Source organism: Pseudorca crassidens, chromosome 7, assembly GCF_039906515.1.
Source record: "Pseudorca crassidens isolate mPseCra1 chromosome 7, mPseCra1.hap1, whole genome shotgun sequence".
Taxonomy (NCBI): Eukaryota; Metazoa; Chordata; class Mammalia; order Artiodactyla; family Delphinidae; genus Pseudorca; species Pseudorca crassidens.
The window spans coordinates 95,472,291-95,491,917 of NC_090302.1; the positions used below are offsets into that span (position 1 = coordinate 95,472,291).

Genomic DNA, 19,627 nt, shown 5'->3' on the forward strand with positions numbered 1-19,627 from the left:
GTGTGCACGATCCATGTGACCACGTGCATGATGGTGTGGTGAGCCAGGTGTGTAAGACATCTCACTGAGGTTGGCTGCCCGACTCTTTTGGTTAAATCAACCGAGACATTGTTATCAGAAAAATCACCCTTTCCAGGAGAGCTGCTTTGGCCATACCTTGGTGGAGGAAGGCTTGGAATGGGGATGCTCTGTGCCATCACATGAGAGAAGCCCTTAGAGTCAGGGGCTTGGCCAGAACCCACATCTCCCTCCATGTCAATAGGAGGTGAGAATTGTGGTTTGTCCACACTTCTCCACGTGGGTTTGCCCAACACATGCCTGATACTCCCAAAAAGAGAGAATTCCAGCTCTCTTCTCCCTCCAGACTGTTATGAGTTGACACATGGATTTATACTCCAAGCAGGAATGATGTCCTGCTACTTTAAGGGGGACCTCACTGTGGACATTTGATGCCCTTTGATGCCATCTTTGAGGAATGAGAATTACCCCATCGTGAGCTGTGCACTCTATACCTCACTTTCTGCCTGTTAACCCTTAAAATCTGCAAAAGGCAGAATGCCCACTCTGCCCTCTGAGGGGGCTATTGACTTGCTCAGAAGCTGCAGCTGTGCTGAACCAGGCAGGTTCTCCAGGCGCAGCCCCTGTCCACAGACTGGGGGAACTGGAACTTGCTAAAATACCGATGAACTTTGGGATCAGTCTCTAAAATATAGCACCTTAATGGAGTCATCATTTTATTTTACCCTTTATACAGCTCATGGGCCTGGCGAGTCAACTTTAAGGTTGTACCCATCATGAGACAGGTCCATTTTCCTCTAAGAGGCATGAGGGCTTAGGGCTGAGTACTCTTAAAAGAATATCAAGCCCTCTATTTAACCTTGCATCACCTAATGGCTTCGAGGAGTTGGACATTTTGGAAAAACTTTTTATTGACCAGTGAAAAACATATAGGAAAAAAATGCATGTTCCCTAAGGGCCAAACTCAGTGAATTTCCACAAACATCATGGAACCAGCACCCACAAGAAGTAACAAAATTGAGCATGCAAAATTAGTTTCTTTAGGATGATTTGTCTTGAGTTTGTGACTTAATAATTCTGTATGAAAAGTCGGCTATTCAATGTAAAACCTCAAATTTTATAGCCTTCTGTGGAAAATATTGCCAAAGTATTTTTCCAGATCCTTCTGCTCAAGTGGTCGGCTTTTCCTGAAGCCTTTCTAATGATCATGTGTTGCCTCTAGTGCATCTCATCAACAGAATCTGGAGGGCGTTAGTGTAATTATAGAACAGGTTAAAATAGCATGTCATGTAAGGTAGCCTGTATTTGTTTTCTGAAACATTTATTGTTCCTCTTTGCCGTTATGGTTTCTAGACTTGGTCAGCGGGTGGAATAATCTCAAGAATCAAATCATACTCCTTCCCAAAGCCTGGCCACAGAAAGGTGCTAAAACGTCCCCTGCTTGCTGTCCCTGACTAAGTGGTAGGACAGACCCGCACTCAGCACCCACACTCTGCCCTGTGGCTGCCCACTCCTTGTGCCCTGCTGCCGACCCTCCTGCTGCTCTGGTCTCATGTCCCTGCCATATGTAGCCCTCTTGGGCAGCCCACGCCCTGCTTTCTGTGTGGTCCGAGTCCCTTTCCTGCAAAGTCCATCACCGTGAGTGTGCTCTCTCCGCTATAATGTGCTCTTGGAAGTCATTTCAGTCCATGTGATAGGTGGGAGGGAATTCTCATATGGCAGAGTCTTTTCAAAGCAAGCCAGAATCACATGCTGCAGCATTATGGTAATTGACTAGATAAATTACATGTTGGCAGAAGGAAGAGCCAAGGTTGTGTGGATCCTGCCCAGGGACTACACAAGGCCATTGGTTTTATAAATATCAAGTGCCACAGCAACTTCATTGTGGCTGTAGAGTTCCAACACAGAACTTTAACTATAACATGTATAAAGACAAGGTGGGATTTAAGAATTAGAAACGCCGTTTTTCTTTATGAGACAGTAAAGCTGACATATAGGGGCTTCCCTGGTGGCGCAGTGGTTGAGAGTCTGCCTGCCGATGCAGGGGACGTGGGTTCATGCCCCGGTCTGGGAAGATCCCACATGGCGCGGAGCGGCTGGGCCCGTGAGCCATGGCCGCTGGGCCTGCGCGTCCGGAGCCTGTGCTCCGCAACGGGGGAGGCCACAGCGATGAGAGGCCCGCGTATCGCAAACAAACAAACAAACAAACAAACAAACAAAAAAAACTGACATGTAATGCATTTTCATAGTTTGCTATATAATTGAATTATGAAGGACATAAAAAGTTCTTTTTTAAAGATTTTTATTTATCATGAATCACCTCCCTCAAAAAATGTATTTATAACTTGTATATGGATTGCTTTTTTTTTTACTTTTCAGTTTTATCATTGGGGTTAAAATTGATTATTTTATTAATAACTCTTTCCATTTTCATATCGGTTGGTATTTTTCCAAACATTTCAGCATATAATTGAGTGTCAGTTCATGAAGCAGATTGCCTAAAGTACTTATTAGAAACAACGGAAATAAAAAGCATAAAAGCCCGGAGATTTTCTTTCCAAGTGGCAGTCATATTCTAGATGTTCTCAATCTTCTTGACCACAGAACAGAGAAGTGAGTTTAGTGTGGTGTTTGAGGGGAAAAGTTATGTAATAAACCTGAATGGAATAACTGTCTGTTTCAATATCATGCTCCCAGTCAGTGTGGATCAGCTCGTGGGAAACATCAGCCATGAGGGGGCATCCCTTTTGCGGGGGGGGCGGGTGACAGTGACGGCTACCCATGCCAGCGTGGCATGTTAGGAGTTGGGGACCAGGTTGTCAAGGCAATACATGCTCTATGTTGGTGTCCCTTTTGCCCCATGACTTGGTGTTTGTTTCAGACCATCAGGGCTAGTAGGTGATTGAGGCGTTGACCTTGAAGAGGTCAGCATTCCCCATGATCAAAGGCGAAACTCATGGAGAGTTTCCACGGTGGCCACCTTCTGGCCCACCTGGCCCTCGACCCCTGTTGGCATTCGCCCCTTCTCCTTGGACAGGGCTCACCTGGTTGCCAGGATGGCATCTCACAGGACCATTGTCTGGGGGAAATAGGTCAGATGGTACCCCATCAACTGAGGTGATTCAAAACGTGTTCTGGTTCAGGGTGCTTTTCAATCATGAGTCATCTTTTCAGGAGTCCTGATCAAATGCTACATTGGCGAAGCTTCATAGCACAACTCAGGGAGGGACACTGAGTTGCCCGTGCATGGTGCCCCATCAGCAGGCCCAGAACCTTTCGCTCGCCTGGCTTCCTTGGCCTCTCCACGCACCAGGTCTAACTGGCAGCCATGGAGGAGCCCCCGTGGACGTGGGCCACGCCCCTGGCTCCCACCGCTTGTGTCTTCATTGTTCTCTTTATGATGGCCCACAGCTGGTGTGCCAACACATAGCCCTTCCCCATGCGCAGTCCCAGAAATGAGCAGTTTCACTGCAGACAGAGTAGACAACAGCAATCCACATTTATCTTAATTCTGTGGTTTCCAAGGGCATCATTCAGGGTTCACCCAGAGAAGCGTGACCAGTCAGAGATTTATGCGTGAAAGACACACAGCACACTCACACACATAGGTACATACATAACACACACATGTACATATTTATACATACACACATCTATATACATGTACACACACACAGATATACAGACTTATCACTAGGGCTTGCCTTACACAACTGTAGGGGCAAGTTCAATGTCCATAGAGCAGATCATCATGAAGGGAGGATGAGCAGGGTGGAACCACGCAGGGAAGAGCCAAAGCTATCATTCACAGCCAGCCAAGGGTCAGTCACCCCTCTCCCCTTGGTGCCCTTTTTCGCTTAGGAAAGCCTCAATCTCTTCTAAGGACTCTTGACCGATTAAGCCAGCCCCATCCAGGATAATCTCCTCAAATTAAATCAGCAAATTAAGGATTTTAATTACCTCTGCAAAATCCCTCCACAGCAGTACCAAGATCACAGTTTGATTCATTAACACAGAAATATCATTCAGGCTAGCCAGGTTGACACATCAAAATGCCATCACCCCAGGAAACAGTAACCCAGCACTGTGAGGAGACAAGCCCCACTCCCACCCCTGTCCTTGTCCCAAGCAGGCTGAAGCCAGCTCAGGTCACTCACAGTGACTAAAGAAATATACAGAAAATAAGTTTTAGTAGATCTTTAAATTAAAGAAGAACATGTCTAAGGAAAGTTGAAGAAAATATCAGTAAGACTGCCTAAAAATAAAATATGTGTGGATAAGAACCGTAACATCATCAAAAGAAACATAATAAACTTGGAATAAGTATTAGTAATGATGATCCATATATAAGGTTAATATCTTTAATATGTAAGGAGTTTCTATAAATTAATAAAAGTTTTAACTGTCTAACAGATTAATGGGCAATAGTTTATAGTAAAGCAAACATAAATAGCTCTTAAACATAGGAAAAGCTGTTCCATTTCATATAAGAGAAATGCAAGTTAAAACTGTGGGGCTCCCTTATGTCCGCCTGTGAAGCTGATCCAAATAAACAAGCTTGGTGACACCACACAAGGGTGTGGTGAGTAAGCACAGCTGTAATTTATTGGAGAAGTGTGAAATGGTACAATCTGTAAGAAAGGCAATCTCACAACATCCATCAAAATGGAGAGTACATATAACCTCTTAACTGCAATTTTACTTGTAGGTATTTATCATACAGATATTCTTGCACTTATGTGTAATCATGTATATATGAAAATGTTTATTCTAACGTTGTATCATTGACAAAATCTGGAAATAATTTAAAAGACAAGCAATGAGAAATAAATGAAATCAGCTACAATAAAATTCATACTGTGATGGGTAGCTGAGATCTAGAATTGTTTCCAAAATACAATGTTAATTGAAGACAACAAAGTCATGCACGTATATATGTGCTGATATAGTGTAGAATGTTCCAGAAGAATACAGAAAATACTGATAACACTAGTTGCCTTGGGAGTAGGAAATGGGGTGTCAAGCAGACCCGCTTTTCATAGTAAACCCTGTTGTGCCTTTTACAATTTGCCCCTCCTAAATTATTTAATCAATTTTAAAGGATAATTAAATATTAGAAACTAATCTGATTAATACTGTGGAAATACTTTTCTGGCTAAAAGAGGGCTGTTGTCTATTTATTTTTAAAGCATGCTGTTGCTGTTTCTTTTTTCTATTATTTATTTATTTATTTATTTTTATTTTCTGGCTGTATCGAGTCTTAGTTACGGCACGTGAGCTCTTTGTTGAGGCATGCAGGATCTTTCGTTGCGGTGCGTGGGCTCTCGTTGTGGTGCACGAGCTTCTCTCTAGTTGTGGCATGGGGGTTTTCTCTTTTCTAGTTGTGGTGCACAAGCTCCAGAGCGCGTGGGCTCTGTAGTTTGTGGCACACGGGCTCTCTAGTTGAGGCGTGTGAGCTCAGTATTTGTGGTGCACGGGCTTAGTTGTCCCAAGGCATGTGGGATCTTAGTTCTCTGACCAGGATTGAACCTGTGTCCCCTGCACTGTAAGATGGATTCTTTACCACTTCCCGGGACCACCAGGGAAGTCCCTATGTAAATTTATAACAACTTTGAAGTATGCATTGAATTTTCATAAATATCAAAAATATCAATAGTTAATTGATAAAGGAAGGATTGTGTGATTTAAGCAATGGATTAAAAATATTTTAATTGCTCACCAGAAATATTTTAGGAGAACTAATACTTACGTTTTCACAAATAGAAGGGGAATTTTCCATTATTTAACCAGTCATGAGAAAAGACTTGTGGGAATTATGTCAAATATCCCATTTGTTAAGCTAAGGTGTAAATAATTTTCTTGAATTTGTTAATTTGATCAATATAAATAGTTGTTTTTAATAATTCAGGCACAAAATGGACATGTTCGAACTTGAATTAACTCTAGCATGTAGGTAGTTAATGACAAGTGTTTTTTGATCTGCAGAATATTATTAATCAGATAATTTGAAATTCCATAATAAAATCTTTAGAGCAGGTGTATTTTTCTTCTCTTTAGAGATTAGTACGTTTTAACACTTAAAAATATAAATGGATTTAATTGAAAAATCAAAGTATAATTCACCCTCTCCTTACCCCCTGCCATCACTTACTCTAAGGACTTGTAGTCCTTACAGGAATAAAATGTCTCCTGTTATTAGCCTTGGAATATTTTTCTTTGCTACTTTAAGTGCATAAACCTATCCTTCTATTAAGGATGATTGGCAGAGTTGGAACAACAGCAGCCTTAAAGACTGTGCTTCTGTTTCACAGTTCAAAGGCAGAGTCTCTAAGATGAGACATAGCATTCACATTTATCTTAGTTGTGGAAAAGTGTTCCAGAATTTCAAGTTAAAACCCATTTTACATGTTTTATTCCAACACATACATTGCTGGTTGGAATATTTTAAGACATTTTATTTATTTTTTTTTTGCGGTATGTGGGCCTCTCACTGCTGTGGCCTCTCCCATTGCGGAGCACGGGCTATGGACGCGCAGGCTCAACGGCCGTGGCTCACGGGCCCAGCCGCTCCGCGGCATGTGGGATCCTCCCGGACCGGGGCACGAACCCACGTGCCCTGCATCGGCAGACAGACTCTCAACCACTGCGCCACCAGGGAAGCCCTAAGACATTTTCATACATGATTCACTAGTGTTCAGCTGGGAGAGAAAGAAGAATCCTTAAGTCATACCCATTTACTTGGTAATGTGGGAGCAGTGGACCAGACCCCTGAGAAAATATTTCCACATGATTATAAAGGGCCAGATTTTAGATCTTTGCTTCTAAGGTGAGGGAAGATTAATTATGAAGGTGAAGTGTTTATTTTCATGGATCTGAAGCAAACCTAAGATTATCTCATACCCTGGCCAAGAAGAGTCTGCCTTCACCTGTGGAACCTTAGTCCCCATTGGGACCACGGTCATTCCACCAGAGACCAGAACCATGTCTGGTTTGGGCAGCCAATATTTCTGAAGCCTACTGGTTCTTTTTGTCACTTCAGTTGTGACAAATATGTTGTCATCTTTATTACTGCTGTTGCCTGATTTGAAAATGTCTTTTAAGAAGTCTAAAAATTAAAGTCTATAAATGGCCATCAGAACATCTAGCAATACTCCCCAATCAGGAAACTCTGAATTAGCCTACCAGCTCCATAACAGCAATATTTTTTTTCTCTCCTTTGTTCACTTCTGAATGTGCACTTCTTAGAAACAGGCACGGAAAGAATATTTGTCAAATATATATCCTACTTGCAGTTAAGCCTGGCCAGTCAGAGATCACAGATCATAATTTATAACCTAAACAAATATTCTTTTTGTTGTTGTGGAGTGATCTGTTTTTACCTGAATTTGCAAAACTTAAAGAAAAATCGCAAATTGCTCTTTGGAAGATGGAAAGCTAAGGTAGCTAGTGCCATCTAGTGGTGTCCTTCAGCTTTGACTTCTGTTTCGAATACCAGCAAAAATGGGGAAAAAAGCAACAGTCAACATTTCATTTATACCTTGTTCTCTGTGTAGAAAAGGGGATGCTATTGATTAGGACAGAATAAGTTATCAAATACAAGGAAGAAAGAATAATGACAAATGATAGACTGGACCAGCGAACTGGACCAGCAATATGTTTTTCATTAAATTAAAATTTCTTTAAATTCTTTAAATTCTTCGATAATTTATCATTTTGCCTTAGAGCTCATTCTTTACAAAGTCCTCAAATTCTCCTTTTCAACTGAGCATTTGATTCCAGAGGGCTTTTGTCATTGTTTTACTAATGGCATATTCACCGAGTACTCTGGGAAAGATGAAACTTGTATTTTGTATCTTCATCTTCACATAAAGTCAATACTACCCTTTTAACAGACACAGCAGAAAACCTCCCATTTCTTCCAAAGAACAGTCTCTCGAGTGTAGTTCCATCCTCTGTCCCCGTCAGGGCAGGGAGCGCCGAGGGGTCCGCACAGGGAGCAGATGTGGTTATTGAGGGAAACTCAAGGCTCTGCAAAGGCTCCTAGTCAAGTGGTGGTCCATGTGGGCAGCATTGAAATGAAGTCCTGAACCACCTCAGCTTAAAAGATGGGACCCAACCTTTCAAAGAAGACCCCCAACCCATTTCCTTATCCATAGCCAAGACAGATGAGGGGTGAGCACTACACAGCTAATCAGAGTATACATTACTGTGTCCAGGGCTTTAGGCAAACTGTGTCCGTCCCTACTGATTCTTACTCCTCGTGCCCTAGTATCCTTTTCAGTACTTTTTACACCCCTACCTCTGTTTTTAAATTCTCTCCCACAGGATTCATATGGCAGGTAATTGCACTTTGACTTAATTGTAACAGCCTTTATGAAGTCCTGCTCTGGAGAACATTCCATCAGGGATGGAGAGGCTGCAGACCCAGGATACATCTCTAAGTGAACAAAGGGTGGGAGGTCTTCCAGTCAAGAGAAGGGGTGCTGGTGCCCTGTCTTTGTCCATGATGGTTGGTCCTGGTGTCTTGAAGTTTTGTCTCTTTGGATTCAGAACCTCCCTACCTCGAGGGAAAATCAGAGAAATTGAAATGATAGTCAATATGAACCTAAAAGAGACCTTTTTTTAAAATTTGCAAACTATTTCCATCTTAGAGTTTGATTGCTAGAGACAATTGAGCAGAGCAGGAGGATGGCAAGCCTTGGGAATTACCTAGTTTCTCCTAGGACAGTTCTGTTGAGACAGGATAATTATTTTATAAATGAGAAGTGAGCTCACAGCACGTCCGATAATCTCGGAATTATATGTAAATTTTTAAAAGTGGTATATTGTCATTTGGAATTATCCACACCTATTCTTTGTTAATATAAGAACTTGAGAGAGAATTCACTTTTAAATCACATTAAGTTTACACTTCACATCTCCCAGTTTGAAGGGTATCTCCATTCATTCATTCATTCATTCATCATGTGTTTGTTGAACCCATTTTTGTTTAGCATCAGTGGTGGGTTGAGTGAACCAAATTTAGTAGAAAAGCTCTAATTCAGTGTATAAATGACTATGCCCCCTGTAACTTATATTCTGTTTTCATTTTTGATATATCATAGCTACTTCTATTAAACAGTTTGATAAGAATGCTGAGATAGTCGTCAGAAAATGGATCCAGTGACACGCCATTGACACATAAGAGCGAATGTCCCGTAGGCTGTCAGAAGGGCCTTTGCCCAGTGAGCAGTGGCTCTGTAGAGCTCAGTAGGTAGCAAGAAGGTTTGGAGACAAGTGGACAAGTGGCGGCAGTGATGCACTGTGACTTTGTTACTGTACTTTTGGTTCCCGGGCTTGGGGTATCAGGAAGGCAGCAGAAGATTCAGTGTGTACCAGGAGATAAGTGACTGTGTAAAATTAAGCTTACTGTCTCTGTTTCTTTAAATTTCTCCAAAATCTGGCAGTATCTCATTCCTTTGTGGCCAGTGTTTGGGCACTGCTAAGGTAAATAGATATATAAAATTTCCACTCACTCATGCCAAAAAAATAGTTTGAATCGTGGTTTTCCCATGAACCAAATTTAGTAGCAATACCCTTGTTTTAAGTTGGGGTGAAGGTGGATCAGACAGACTTCGAGATAGAGACTTTTGGAAGGGAAAGGATATAAGAATATAACAGTGGATTTTTTCCCCCATTATTTCATGCTGCAGACTGATGCAAATTGAATAAATAATACGGAAGGTTGCCATTAATAATGGCCAGCAAGGCTTTGTCTCCATATGCTTCAGTTACCTGCTCTGAGTACAAGCAAGAATTACTTTCCTTCTGGCTAGCAAAAAGAGGCTTCCCCATCTCACAGGGTCCATGATGATGATGATTATGACAATGATGAAGATCGACAGCAGGGGCAGTGGACCCTGGGCTGCTGGCAGCCGCTTCCTCTTGGGACCTCTAGTTTACTGACCAGCACTACCCTCTGGCATCTACCCAAAAGTTGCTACATCTCCATGGATGATAAAGATATAAGAGGATACTAGGAAGGCATAGGTATTTGGAGTTGGGGAGTGGGTGGGAGCAGCTGGTGGATACCTAGTGTTTCTTTTTAAATAACTTCCCTACAATATAATATTAAAGGGAAAGAAGTAATGGAGGAAAACAAATCCAAAGGGATAATGAGAATCTTCAGCATCTTTTAGTAAGTGGAAGTAGGATTTGAAAGGGCATGTAAGTAGGAAGGAATACCACCCAAACAGTTACGATTAATTCTCTCACAATGGGACCCCTGCCTGCCCCTTTCTTTGTGGGAGCAAGAGCTTTATTTAACCCTCACAGCATCCCATCAGTTGCCCAAAGAATGAGATAAGCCATGTCGTTGTTATTTTCCCGTCTCTTTTCCTAGTTCCTTCCTTTGTCTTCCCTGCTTAAGTTAAAATGTGATTATTTGGAAATAAAAATAATTACGCAGATCAACTCAACAGTGTTATCCCTGAAGAAAAGTGAGCTGTTATCATTTGTGTGCCTCAGGGCTCCTCATCCCAAAGGCCAGAAAGTTCGGTGACGTTCAACCCTTATGAGCCAGACCGAGGGCCCTGGGCCAACGAAAGAGGTGAGAGATGCACCTTTTGTCCCTGGGTGTTCACAGCACAGAGCTGTCTCCCACAGTCCCTTGCCGATTGCAGGGTGAGCTCACCCCACTGTCAGCAGCTGTAACATAGCACTGGTTAGCAGCAAGTGGTCCTGTCATCTGGTGGCGGGGGACAGATGCCACGTGTCTGTGAGCAGTGCTGTCTGTTGGATGAAATGGTCTGTACGGCCTCCATCACAATAAATTGGCCACGTTGAAAATATCCTTCAGTCCTGCTGCTTCAGGATTTCTCACCTCTTGCAACAATAACTGATACTACTCAAAGTTTCCATTTCTAAGATCCTGTTCTTGGAAAAATGTCTGTGTTCAGGAATACGTTTCAGCAGGAGGTGCAGAAAGAAATGGGTGACTGGTAAAAACTGAAGGAATGTCTGAGTTGTTGGAATTCAACACATGTTCAGGGAATTGTAGTGATTCTGTGAGGCCAGGAGAGGATAGGATTCAGAGAGGCACCCCCTCAAACTCAATAGGCCTCTACTAGACTGATCAGAAATGGGACCTCTAGGTGACCTTCTTAGGTTTTCTAGGTGGCCCCAGGTTTTTTTAAATTGGTGAACTTGGTCTGTTTAATGCTACAAAAAGAAAAGCACCCCCAAACTTAGTAGCTTAAATCAACAGCAATCATTTAATTATCTCATGCAGATCATGAATCTGGACAAGGCTGAGCTGGTCCATGGTGGCTCAGGGCCTCTTGCAGGGAGATTGGGGGTGGAGCTGGGCCAGCAGGGGGTGGAGGCTGTGGTGAGACTGGGGCCGGGGCTCTGGCGGCTGGCCAGCATCTCCCTGTCTCCACAGAGCCTCGGAGGCTCTCAGTCTGGTCTCTCCACCTGGGCTGACTGGAACATTCTCACAGCATAGAAGGAGTCGGGGCAGTTAGACAATTGCATAGCATCTGAAGCTTCAAGAAGCAGATTTCCAGCAGCCCAGGCAGAAGGTGCATGGCCTTTTAGAACCTTGCCTGAGTATATCACAGACATCACTTCTGATACACTCTGTTGGTTGACATGATTACAAAAGCCACTGAGGTGAGGTGACATAGATTCCACCTCTCAATGAAGGAGGGTCACAATTTTCAGACATAGTTTAAAGCCACCACGGCCCATTAGGAGGGCCCCATCTGTCTTTGCCTCTGGCAGGAAGACCCTTTCTCGATGTTCATTAGTGCAAGAACAGGGGTCAAGTACAACAGGGATGAAGGGCTTTTTCCTACCCCGCTACCAGCTGCCTTGAGTGCTTTGAGCGCTCACAGACACCATAACTGCCCAAGGTAACCAAGGTCTTAAAAGGCAAGCTGTGAGCCCAGGAGGTAGGGGTGGGGGGGACGATGGCAGTTTCATGGGGGATCCAGCCCCAGGGTTGTGCATTTCTTGACTGCGTTGCAGAAGCCCAGAGAGAAGCCTTGCCCATGGACACCGAGGTCTATGAAAGCCCCTATGCAGACCCCGAGGAGATCAGGCCCAAAGAGGTCTACCTGGACCGGAAGCTGCTGACCCTGGAGGACAAGGAACTGGGCTCTGGGAACTTTGGGACGGTGAAGAAGGGCTACTACCAGATGAAAAAGTAAGTCAAAGCTGTGCCCTGTCACAACACACTCATTCTCATGTGAGCTTACATTCTCGAAACTACCACATATACATGTATTGTGTTTATTTAATCTCAAATGCAAAATTTAACCTAGCATAGCTAAATCCTTTGTTATCAACAGTGTAGTTTTTGTTCTGTTCTGGTACAATTGAAGTGAAAGCATCCATTATATATATTAACTGTGTATGTAATAATTATATACATATTAGTTTAGATGCATTATGTGTCCCTTCCAGAGAATTAGAAAATAGAAACAAGCAAAATATAAGAAAATAAAAACATCCTACTTTACCACTCAAACACCACTACTGTTAACAAACGTGTCTATATTTTTTTTGATCTTTATATGTACACACGTGCACATATGTACTAATTAATTAAAATGCAATCATTCAGTGATAACCCAGTGTTCTCACTTATTTTCTTTGATTTTTAAATATTGTGTCTCATTTCCCTTAACCAGAAAATTCTTGATTACAAATATCCTTAGCATAATTATTTGCTTTATCCTGTAATTTCAAATAATAGTATATATTACATAACAGTTAGAATTGCTAAATTACTAAAAATCTCTTTGTACTTCATTTGGTCTTTAGAAGGAATCCAACAGGGAATGTTCAGTAAAAGTACTGGTTCCTAAGTACTTTGAAAAATACTGGTTTCTAAAGTCCTTTGAAACAAATCTTCTCTGAAAATCTGTTTGATAGGAATATAATTGGGTTTGGTTGTTTGATGCTATTTTAAATTTAAGGAATTAGTGTAAATTTTTTTTCTTGACCCTTGAATCATGTAAATGATTCAAGGGTCAAAAATATAGACAAAAGTATGCACAGAAACTTACACTTTTAATCCTGCCCCTTCCACCGTATGTGTGTGTGGATACATGTGTATATATATATATATATATATATATATATATATATATATATATATGTATGTGTATATGTATATATATATGTATGTATGTGTATATGTATATATATATATGTGACTGCTGTGCTTATTTTTAAATATATGTGTATACATATATATATCACAGTTATTTTGTAAAATGAATATAAATTATCCTGTATTAAGGTATAGATGTTCTCAACTAGTTTGTGATACTCAAATTCCTTGCTTAATTAAATATATAAATCAACATAGATATAACTATAGATACATAATTTCAGCTAGAGATTTGGGGAGAGGAGAGGCCATATAGGTGAATTTGGGGCAAAATGATGTCTTTACAATCCTGAGTCTTCCAATCAATAACAGTGACCCATCCTTCCATTTACTTGGGTCTTTTATTTCTCTGAGCAGAGTTGTTTAGTTTTTTTGTGTAGAGGTCTTGTACAGCTTCTTTGTTGGATTCATTCATAGGTAGTTAGTATTTTTGATGTTAATATATGTGGTCTAATTTAAAAATTCTTACTTGTTATTCCTTGGCATTGCTTGAATGCAGGAATATGACTGGTTTAGTCTGTTGGCCTGATACCCAGCAACTTTGCTTAAAGTCCCCTATTATTTCTCACTTATTATTTCCAGTAGTTTATCTATGTATTCTTTGACCCAGAAATATATCTATAAATAACAACAGTTTTATTTCATCCCATCCAATCCTTATATTTTTATATTTCTTCCTTGCCTTATTGTACTAACTAGGAACTGTGGTTCAGTGTTGAATAAAAGTGGCAGTAGCCTCATTCCTCCTTCCTGATTTCAGGGGGAAAACTTTCCACATTTCACCATTAGGTTTATAGCTACTGTTTATCAGATTATGAAAGTTTCCTTCTATTCTACTTTTCTGAGGGATTTGTTTTTAATCCTAAATGTGTATTACATTTTTTTGTGTACTTCTTCTCCTCTGCTGCTAGGACCACAGGCTTTTTCTCCTTTATTGTGTTCATGTGGTGAATTATACTGATTGACTTTCAGATGTTCAACCCACCTTGCATTCCTGGAATAAACCCATCTTGTTCATGAATTATATATTCATCATATCTTTTTCATAAATCACTGAATTTAATTTATTAATATTTCCCTTTGAATTTTTACATCTACGTTCATGAGGGATATCAGTAAATTATTTTCTTGTAACTTCTTTTTTTTTTAATGAGGTTAATGTCATCCTCATAAAATGAGTTGAGAAGTTCCCTTCCTCTTTCTGTTTCTGGAAGAGTTTGTGGGTGTTCTCTCTTCCTTAAACATTGGGAAGAATCAAGAGGTTTTTCCTTGTTAATTTTGATCCCTACCTCACACCATACATGAAACCAGTTCCAGGTGGATGGCAGACTGAAATGTGAAAGGTAAAACAATAAACTGTCTAGAGATAGCATAGGATAATATTTCCTTGGTCTCAGGAAGAGGATGCAGGGGTCTTCTAGGGTGCTGGTGATGCTGTGTATCTCTATCTGTGTAGGAGCTATAGCATGTGTCCAATGTGTAAATACTCTTCTGAGTTCTGCACTGAAGCTGTATGTTCTTTTCTGAATGTATGTCAGACTTAGTCTGTTACTCTGTTATTTTACCTATTTTATGGGATAGTTCTGTTTTTATTCTCCCATTTCAGAGTTCAACAAAAGAGGTATATTTCTTGTATTTGTGGGAACTGTATCATGGAGAGATGCAGTTTCTCAAATCATACGTAGTTAAGTTGCATTCATTTATTTAAGCCCCACTATATCAGAATATTTTCAAGAGTTGAAACATGACCCAGGTGGTGTTTTTATTAGAAAATGGAAAGTAATTAGTTTTTTTCAAACTTGTTGAAGTGTGCTTAAAATTAGCAGAGCTCAGTTTTTAAAAGTTTTATAAATTATGAGCTTTAATAGTATATGTTTTTTAATTCTCCAGCTAGAAATTCATTGTAACATATATTAAAGGCATGTTGTATTTACATACATTACACATAATCTGAGATGATACATCTCAAGATGTTACTGGAATTCATGTATGTCATAGTTTGTAAAGTTTGTTGGAAAGTTATTTAAATATTCTACAGTGTGTTGGCTTTCTGCTTGGTTGCGGCATTCTTCAGCGCTCTCCCATTATTTTTAACCAATTGAGTGTTCCTCTCCTTGTCTATAAAATGAGAGAACATGATTGGAAAATTAGTCATGTATAACATGGCTTCTTAAGATGCATTTCCATTCTGTGACAGATATTTCTATAACATCATTTCTAGCGTAGGAATTATGCTTCATGAAAGATAGTTACCTACATGTGAGCCACTTTGAAAAGCTTCTTATGTGTTGTGATTTCTTTTGCAGAGTTGTGAAAACAGTGGCTGTGAAAATCCTGAAAAACGAGGCCAATGACCCCGCTCTTAAAGATGAGTTATTAGCAGAAGCAAACGTCATGCAGCAACTTGACAACCCTTACATCGTGCGCATGATTGGGATATGCGAAGCCGAGTCCTGGATGCTGGTTATGGAGATGGCGGAACTTGGTCCACTCAACAAATATTTACAGCAGAACAGGTATCCTTAGGTACCCCAGAAGCTCATACTGTGAGGGGCAGGGCCCACCTGCCCAATGCACATCATAACCTGATTTCTACAGGAAGCCTTGTCTCCTCCCACACCTTCCCAGGGTTGGTCCACACTCAGGGAGACAAGAGAGCTGTAGTCTTTGGATCAAGTGCTCTTTAGTTCTTAATGTGTAAAGAAAAACTCTAATCCAACAATTTGGTCTCCTTTGCTCACTCTGTACTGGCCTGGTGATAGAATCAGCCTTAGACTATCTTGGCAAGCAGTCTCCCCTCACCAAGCAGAAAAAACATGCTCTTTTAAAAGAAATATTTAAATAAACAATTATAAAAGAAAACAGTGATATTTTACATGTCTGGCTGACCTCTACATTCCCTTGAGTAATTACTTCTGAAAACATCCATTGCTATTAACTGATTACAACCATCGATGGAGTAATCATTCTGTGCTCATCTCCAGCCATGGTTGAGATGGAGGAACTCACGTGGAATAAGTCATAATAATAGCCACTGATTACTTTATCCCATTTGCTACATTATGTTTATACTTAACTGAGACTCAGGATTGGTTTTGCTAGCTGTCCAATATTGGAAGGGGGATTCCAACTGAAGCCTGTCTGTTGGTGAGCCAGGTCTGACCACCCCATTATACTGCTTTTCATGCAATTCAAAGCATACCTTGAAAATTCTACCAGCTGAACACCAGTCACCACCATTTGTGACTCTTGCTTAAAAAGAATAGGAAGTGAGTGGGTTCATATTCTGTGTGCATGGTTGGTTGTTCTAAAATGGACTCTTGTTCACTATCACTAATAACACATTTGTGACTTTCAGGCATGTCAAGGATAAGAACATCATAGAGCTGGTTCATCAGGTGTCTATGGGAATGAAGTATTTGGAAGAGTGCAATTTTGTGCACAGAGATCTGGCTGCAAGAAATGTATTGCTGGTTACTCAACATTATGCCAAGATCAGTGATTTTGGACTTTCCAAAGCACTTCGTGCTGATGAAAACTACTACAAGGTAGGAACAACTTAGCCAGTATTCAGAGCATCAGGTAGTAAAAATCTGAAATGCAAATGTATGTTTTCTTAATTTATTATGGTAGGGTTTCAAGAAGCAATTTCCCTATTTAAAAATAACTATGTAAGAAATTTTCTTCTTAAGCTTTGATTCTATTGTTTAAAAAAATGGAAATACTCTAATATGTCACAACTTGGGATTTACTCAGAATAGTATCTTCCAAACTATGTTCCTTGGAGCAATAGGGAATCAAGGTATTAATGATGATTCATTTGGAAAAAAACAAGAATAGAATTCCTTTGTTAAATTGTTTTGGAAAATATGCGTTGAACAAGTTGACTCTTGCAGGACTTTTCAAAGCTCCTCTCTGAACCCTCACATGAACTAATAGCAACTAAAAGAAGGGGAAAAAATAAGAAAGCCCCATCCTCATATGAATTCAATCACAGTCTGTATGTAGAGTCTATGTTGATCAATTAGAAGATGTACTAGGATTGAGACCAGGTGGTGGAAGAGTGTACCAAGAACAGATTCCCACCTCTTCAGGTCCCTGGGAATGTCCAGCCACCTCAGAAATAGACAGCATACCTTGAAGATCTAACTAGTGAATGGCAGGATGGGATCTGTGGGATTGCCCTGTGTGCCACACCCTGGAGCGGCTGGAGAAATACGCCTAAGTATCCACACCTACCCACCCACCCTTTCTCTGAGAGCCAGGTGTGGGTATGACAGATAGCAGCAGATAGCAGCTCTTGGTCAGCTAAGGGTCAGCACAAAGGTACGAGCAACAGTAGCAGAGCTCCCATCACAGCTCCTCACTCCATTCTTCATAGAGAAGCTGGCCCCAAAGCAAAGCTGCTTCAGAAATGAGCCATCATGAGAAAAGTATCAAGTGAGCCCTTTGCAGGGACTGCTGGGAGATGGAGCAAAGGGAACAATAGCCTAGAATAACAATCACACATGCACACCAGAAAAAAATAGATTTTATGTTGGAGACACTTTGTAACATGCACTTCATCAAGGTAATTAGAAGAAAATATATACTAAAACAAGGACTCAAAGAGGAGACGAAGAAGTTGAGATGACAAATAATCCCAAAACTTAGTGCATTAAAACAATGCCAAGCATTTATTTACACACAGTTCTACACTGTAGGCAGAGCTTGGTGGAAATGGTGCATCTGTGCTCCACACAGTGTCTCAGGAGGTGGTTCCAAGGGGGCAGAGGATTTATTTCCACTCTGCTCACTCACACAGCGAATGACTGATTTGACATGGGCTGTGGTCTGGGACCTCCACTGGGCTGTACCCATTAAACAATAACTTAACTACATGTGGCCTCTCCATGTGCCCCTGAGCTTACTCACAGCATGGCAGCTGGGTCCTAAGAGCAAGTTACTCAAGAGGCAGGAAGTGGAAGCCGCCAGGCTCCTAAGTTCAGGGCCCAGGAACTGACTCAGAGTCATGTCCACTTATTCTATTGGTCAGAGCAGCCACAGACCACCCATATTCAAGGGAGTGGGGAGGAATGTCAAAGAACACGAGGGCCAATTTTTTCAACTGCCACAGATATTAAACAACATACCATTGAAAGTAAACCAGTGAATCTCTGAAAATCAGTGGGGAAGAAAATATAGAAGGCAGTATAGAAGTAAAAGGCAAAGGATCAGGAACAAGACGGTGGAGTAGGAGACCCCGGCTTCTGTCCCCCAACAAAGATCAACAGTTAGACAGCTATCCATGAATGAAACAGCTCTGGGAGAATGCTGGAGTCCACTTAAGAAGCTTTAGCAGCACAGTGGAACGAAAAACTTGAGAATAGCTACATAAAAAGGGAAGGAACAATAGCTTAATTTTGCTTACGTCATCCCATCCCTCAGGTCAGCACTGCTCAGTGGAGGCAAGAACCCAGCTAGAAAGAGTTCTCTTCACCAGGAAAGGGAAAGCAGGGTGAGCAACCAGCTTCCCCAGCCTTTTGGAGCAGTGCACGAAGGACCTGCTTCAGTTTCACCCAACCCAGAGGCCAGCAAAGCTGAGCTGTCTAGAGACAGCTAGGAACAAGGAAGAAGGGAGAAGAGTGGGGGCTACCACTATCAGCTACACAGCAGGAGTGAGCATGGTTCCTGGTGACCTACTCTGCAAAGGAACCCCAGCAGCCTTCACTACTGAGGACTTCAACCGCCCTTACAGATGCTGCAGATCCCCCCAGCTTTCATCACGCAGGATCTCATCATGGACTCCCCACAGATTTCACTGCTGAGGGTTTTTGCCCTACAGGTTTTCTAATTCACCAGCCACCTGAGTCCCTCCCTACTCCCCCCACCTCACCCACTGGGGAGCAGGATCCATACCAGCAGCCCACTCCAGCTGCTGCAGCTGCCTGGACCCCAATGGCTGATCCCCACCGGCATGTGTGCACTCGTGGCTATCTCCTGCAGCTGTGCACCTGCACGCTGCCAGCTCAAATCCCATTACTGGCCTCCACTGCTGTGCGTATACCTGGGATGAGCCTGTGCGGCTGCAGGAGTGCACTCTGACAGCCAAGGCCCCTATGGCATCTTGTGGGCTTGGATATATCCCTGTCTTCTGTCACTGGCCTGCACCATTGGGCTCACCTGCAGCTGTACACTTACACACTGTCAGCCCAACTCCCATCACCTTTAGTGCCACGCATGTACCCATGGCAAGTCTCTGCAGCCACAAAAGAGCATGTCAGTAGCCCAGGGTCACTGCAGCTGCTAGTGCACCCACAGTTGGCCTCAACCTGTGCTGCTAGGCCCAGCCCTTGCCACTATGTGTTTTGCAGCCAGCCCCAGTCACTACAGAGGCAGCTGCAGCCAGCCCCCACAGCTGAGTATATGCACACCACTGGCTCTGGCCACTGCCAACACCTGCCTGGTCCC

At 41.9% G+C, this 19,627-nt stretch overlaps 1 protein-coding gene across 2 annotated transcripts in view; it reads left to right on the forward strand.

The window, feature by feature from the left end:
• The window catches only part of SYK (spleen associated tyrosine kinase), a 96,880-nt gene that overhangs the window by 61,836 nt on the left and 15,417 nt on the right, over positions 1-19,627 (forward strand). Inside the window, exons 7-11 of one of the 2 annotated variants that reach the window (XM_067745028.1) lie at positions 1,372-1,440; positions 10,525-10,606; positions 12,028-12,205; positions 15,484-15,693; positions 16,536-16,725. In XM_067745028.1, the coding sequence (XP_067601129.1) occupies positions 1,372-1,440; positions 10,525-10,606; positions 12,028-12,205; positions 15,484-15,693; positions 16,536-16,725 (729 nt within the window). The remainder of the gene's footprint in view (positions 1-1,371; positions 1,441-10,524; positions 10,607-12,027; positions 12,206-15,483; positions 15,694-16,535; positions 16,726-19,627) is intronic. The other variant, XM_067745029.1, reaches the window with a different exon arrangement.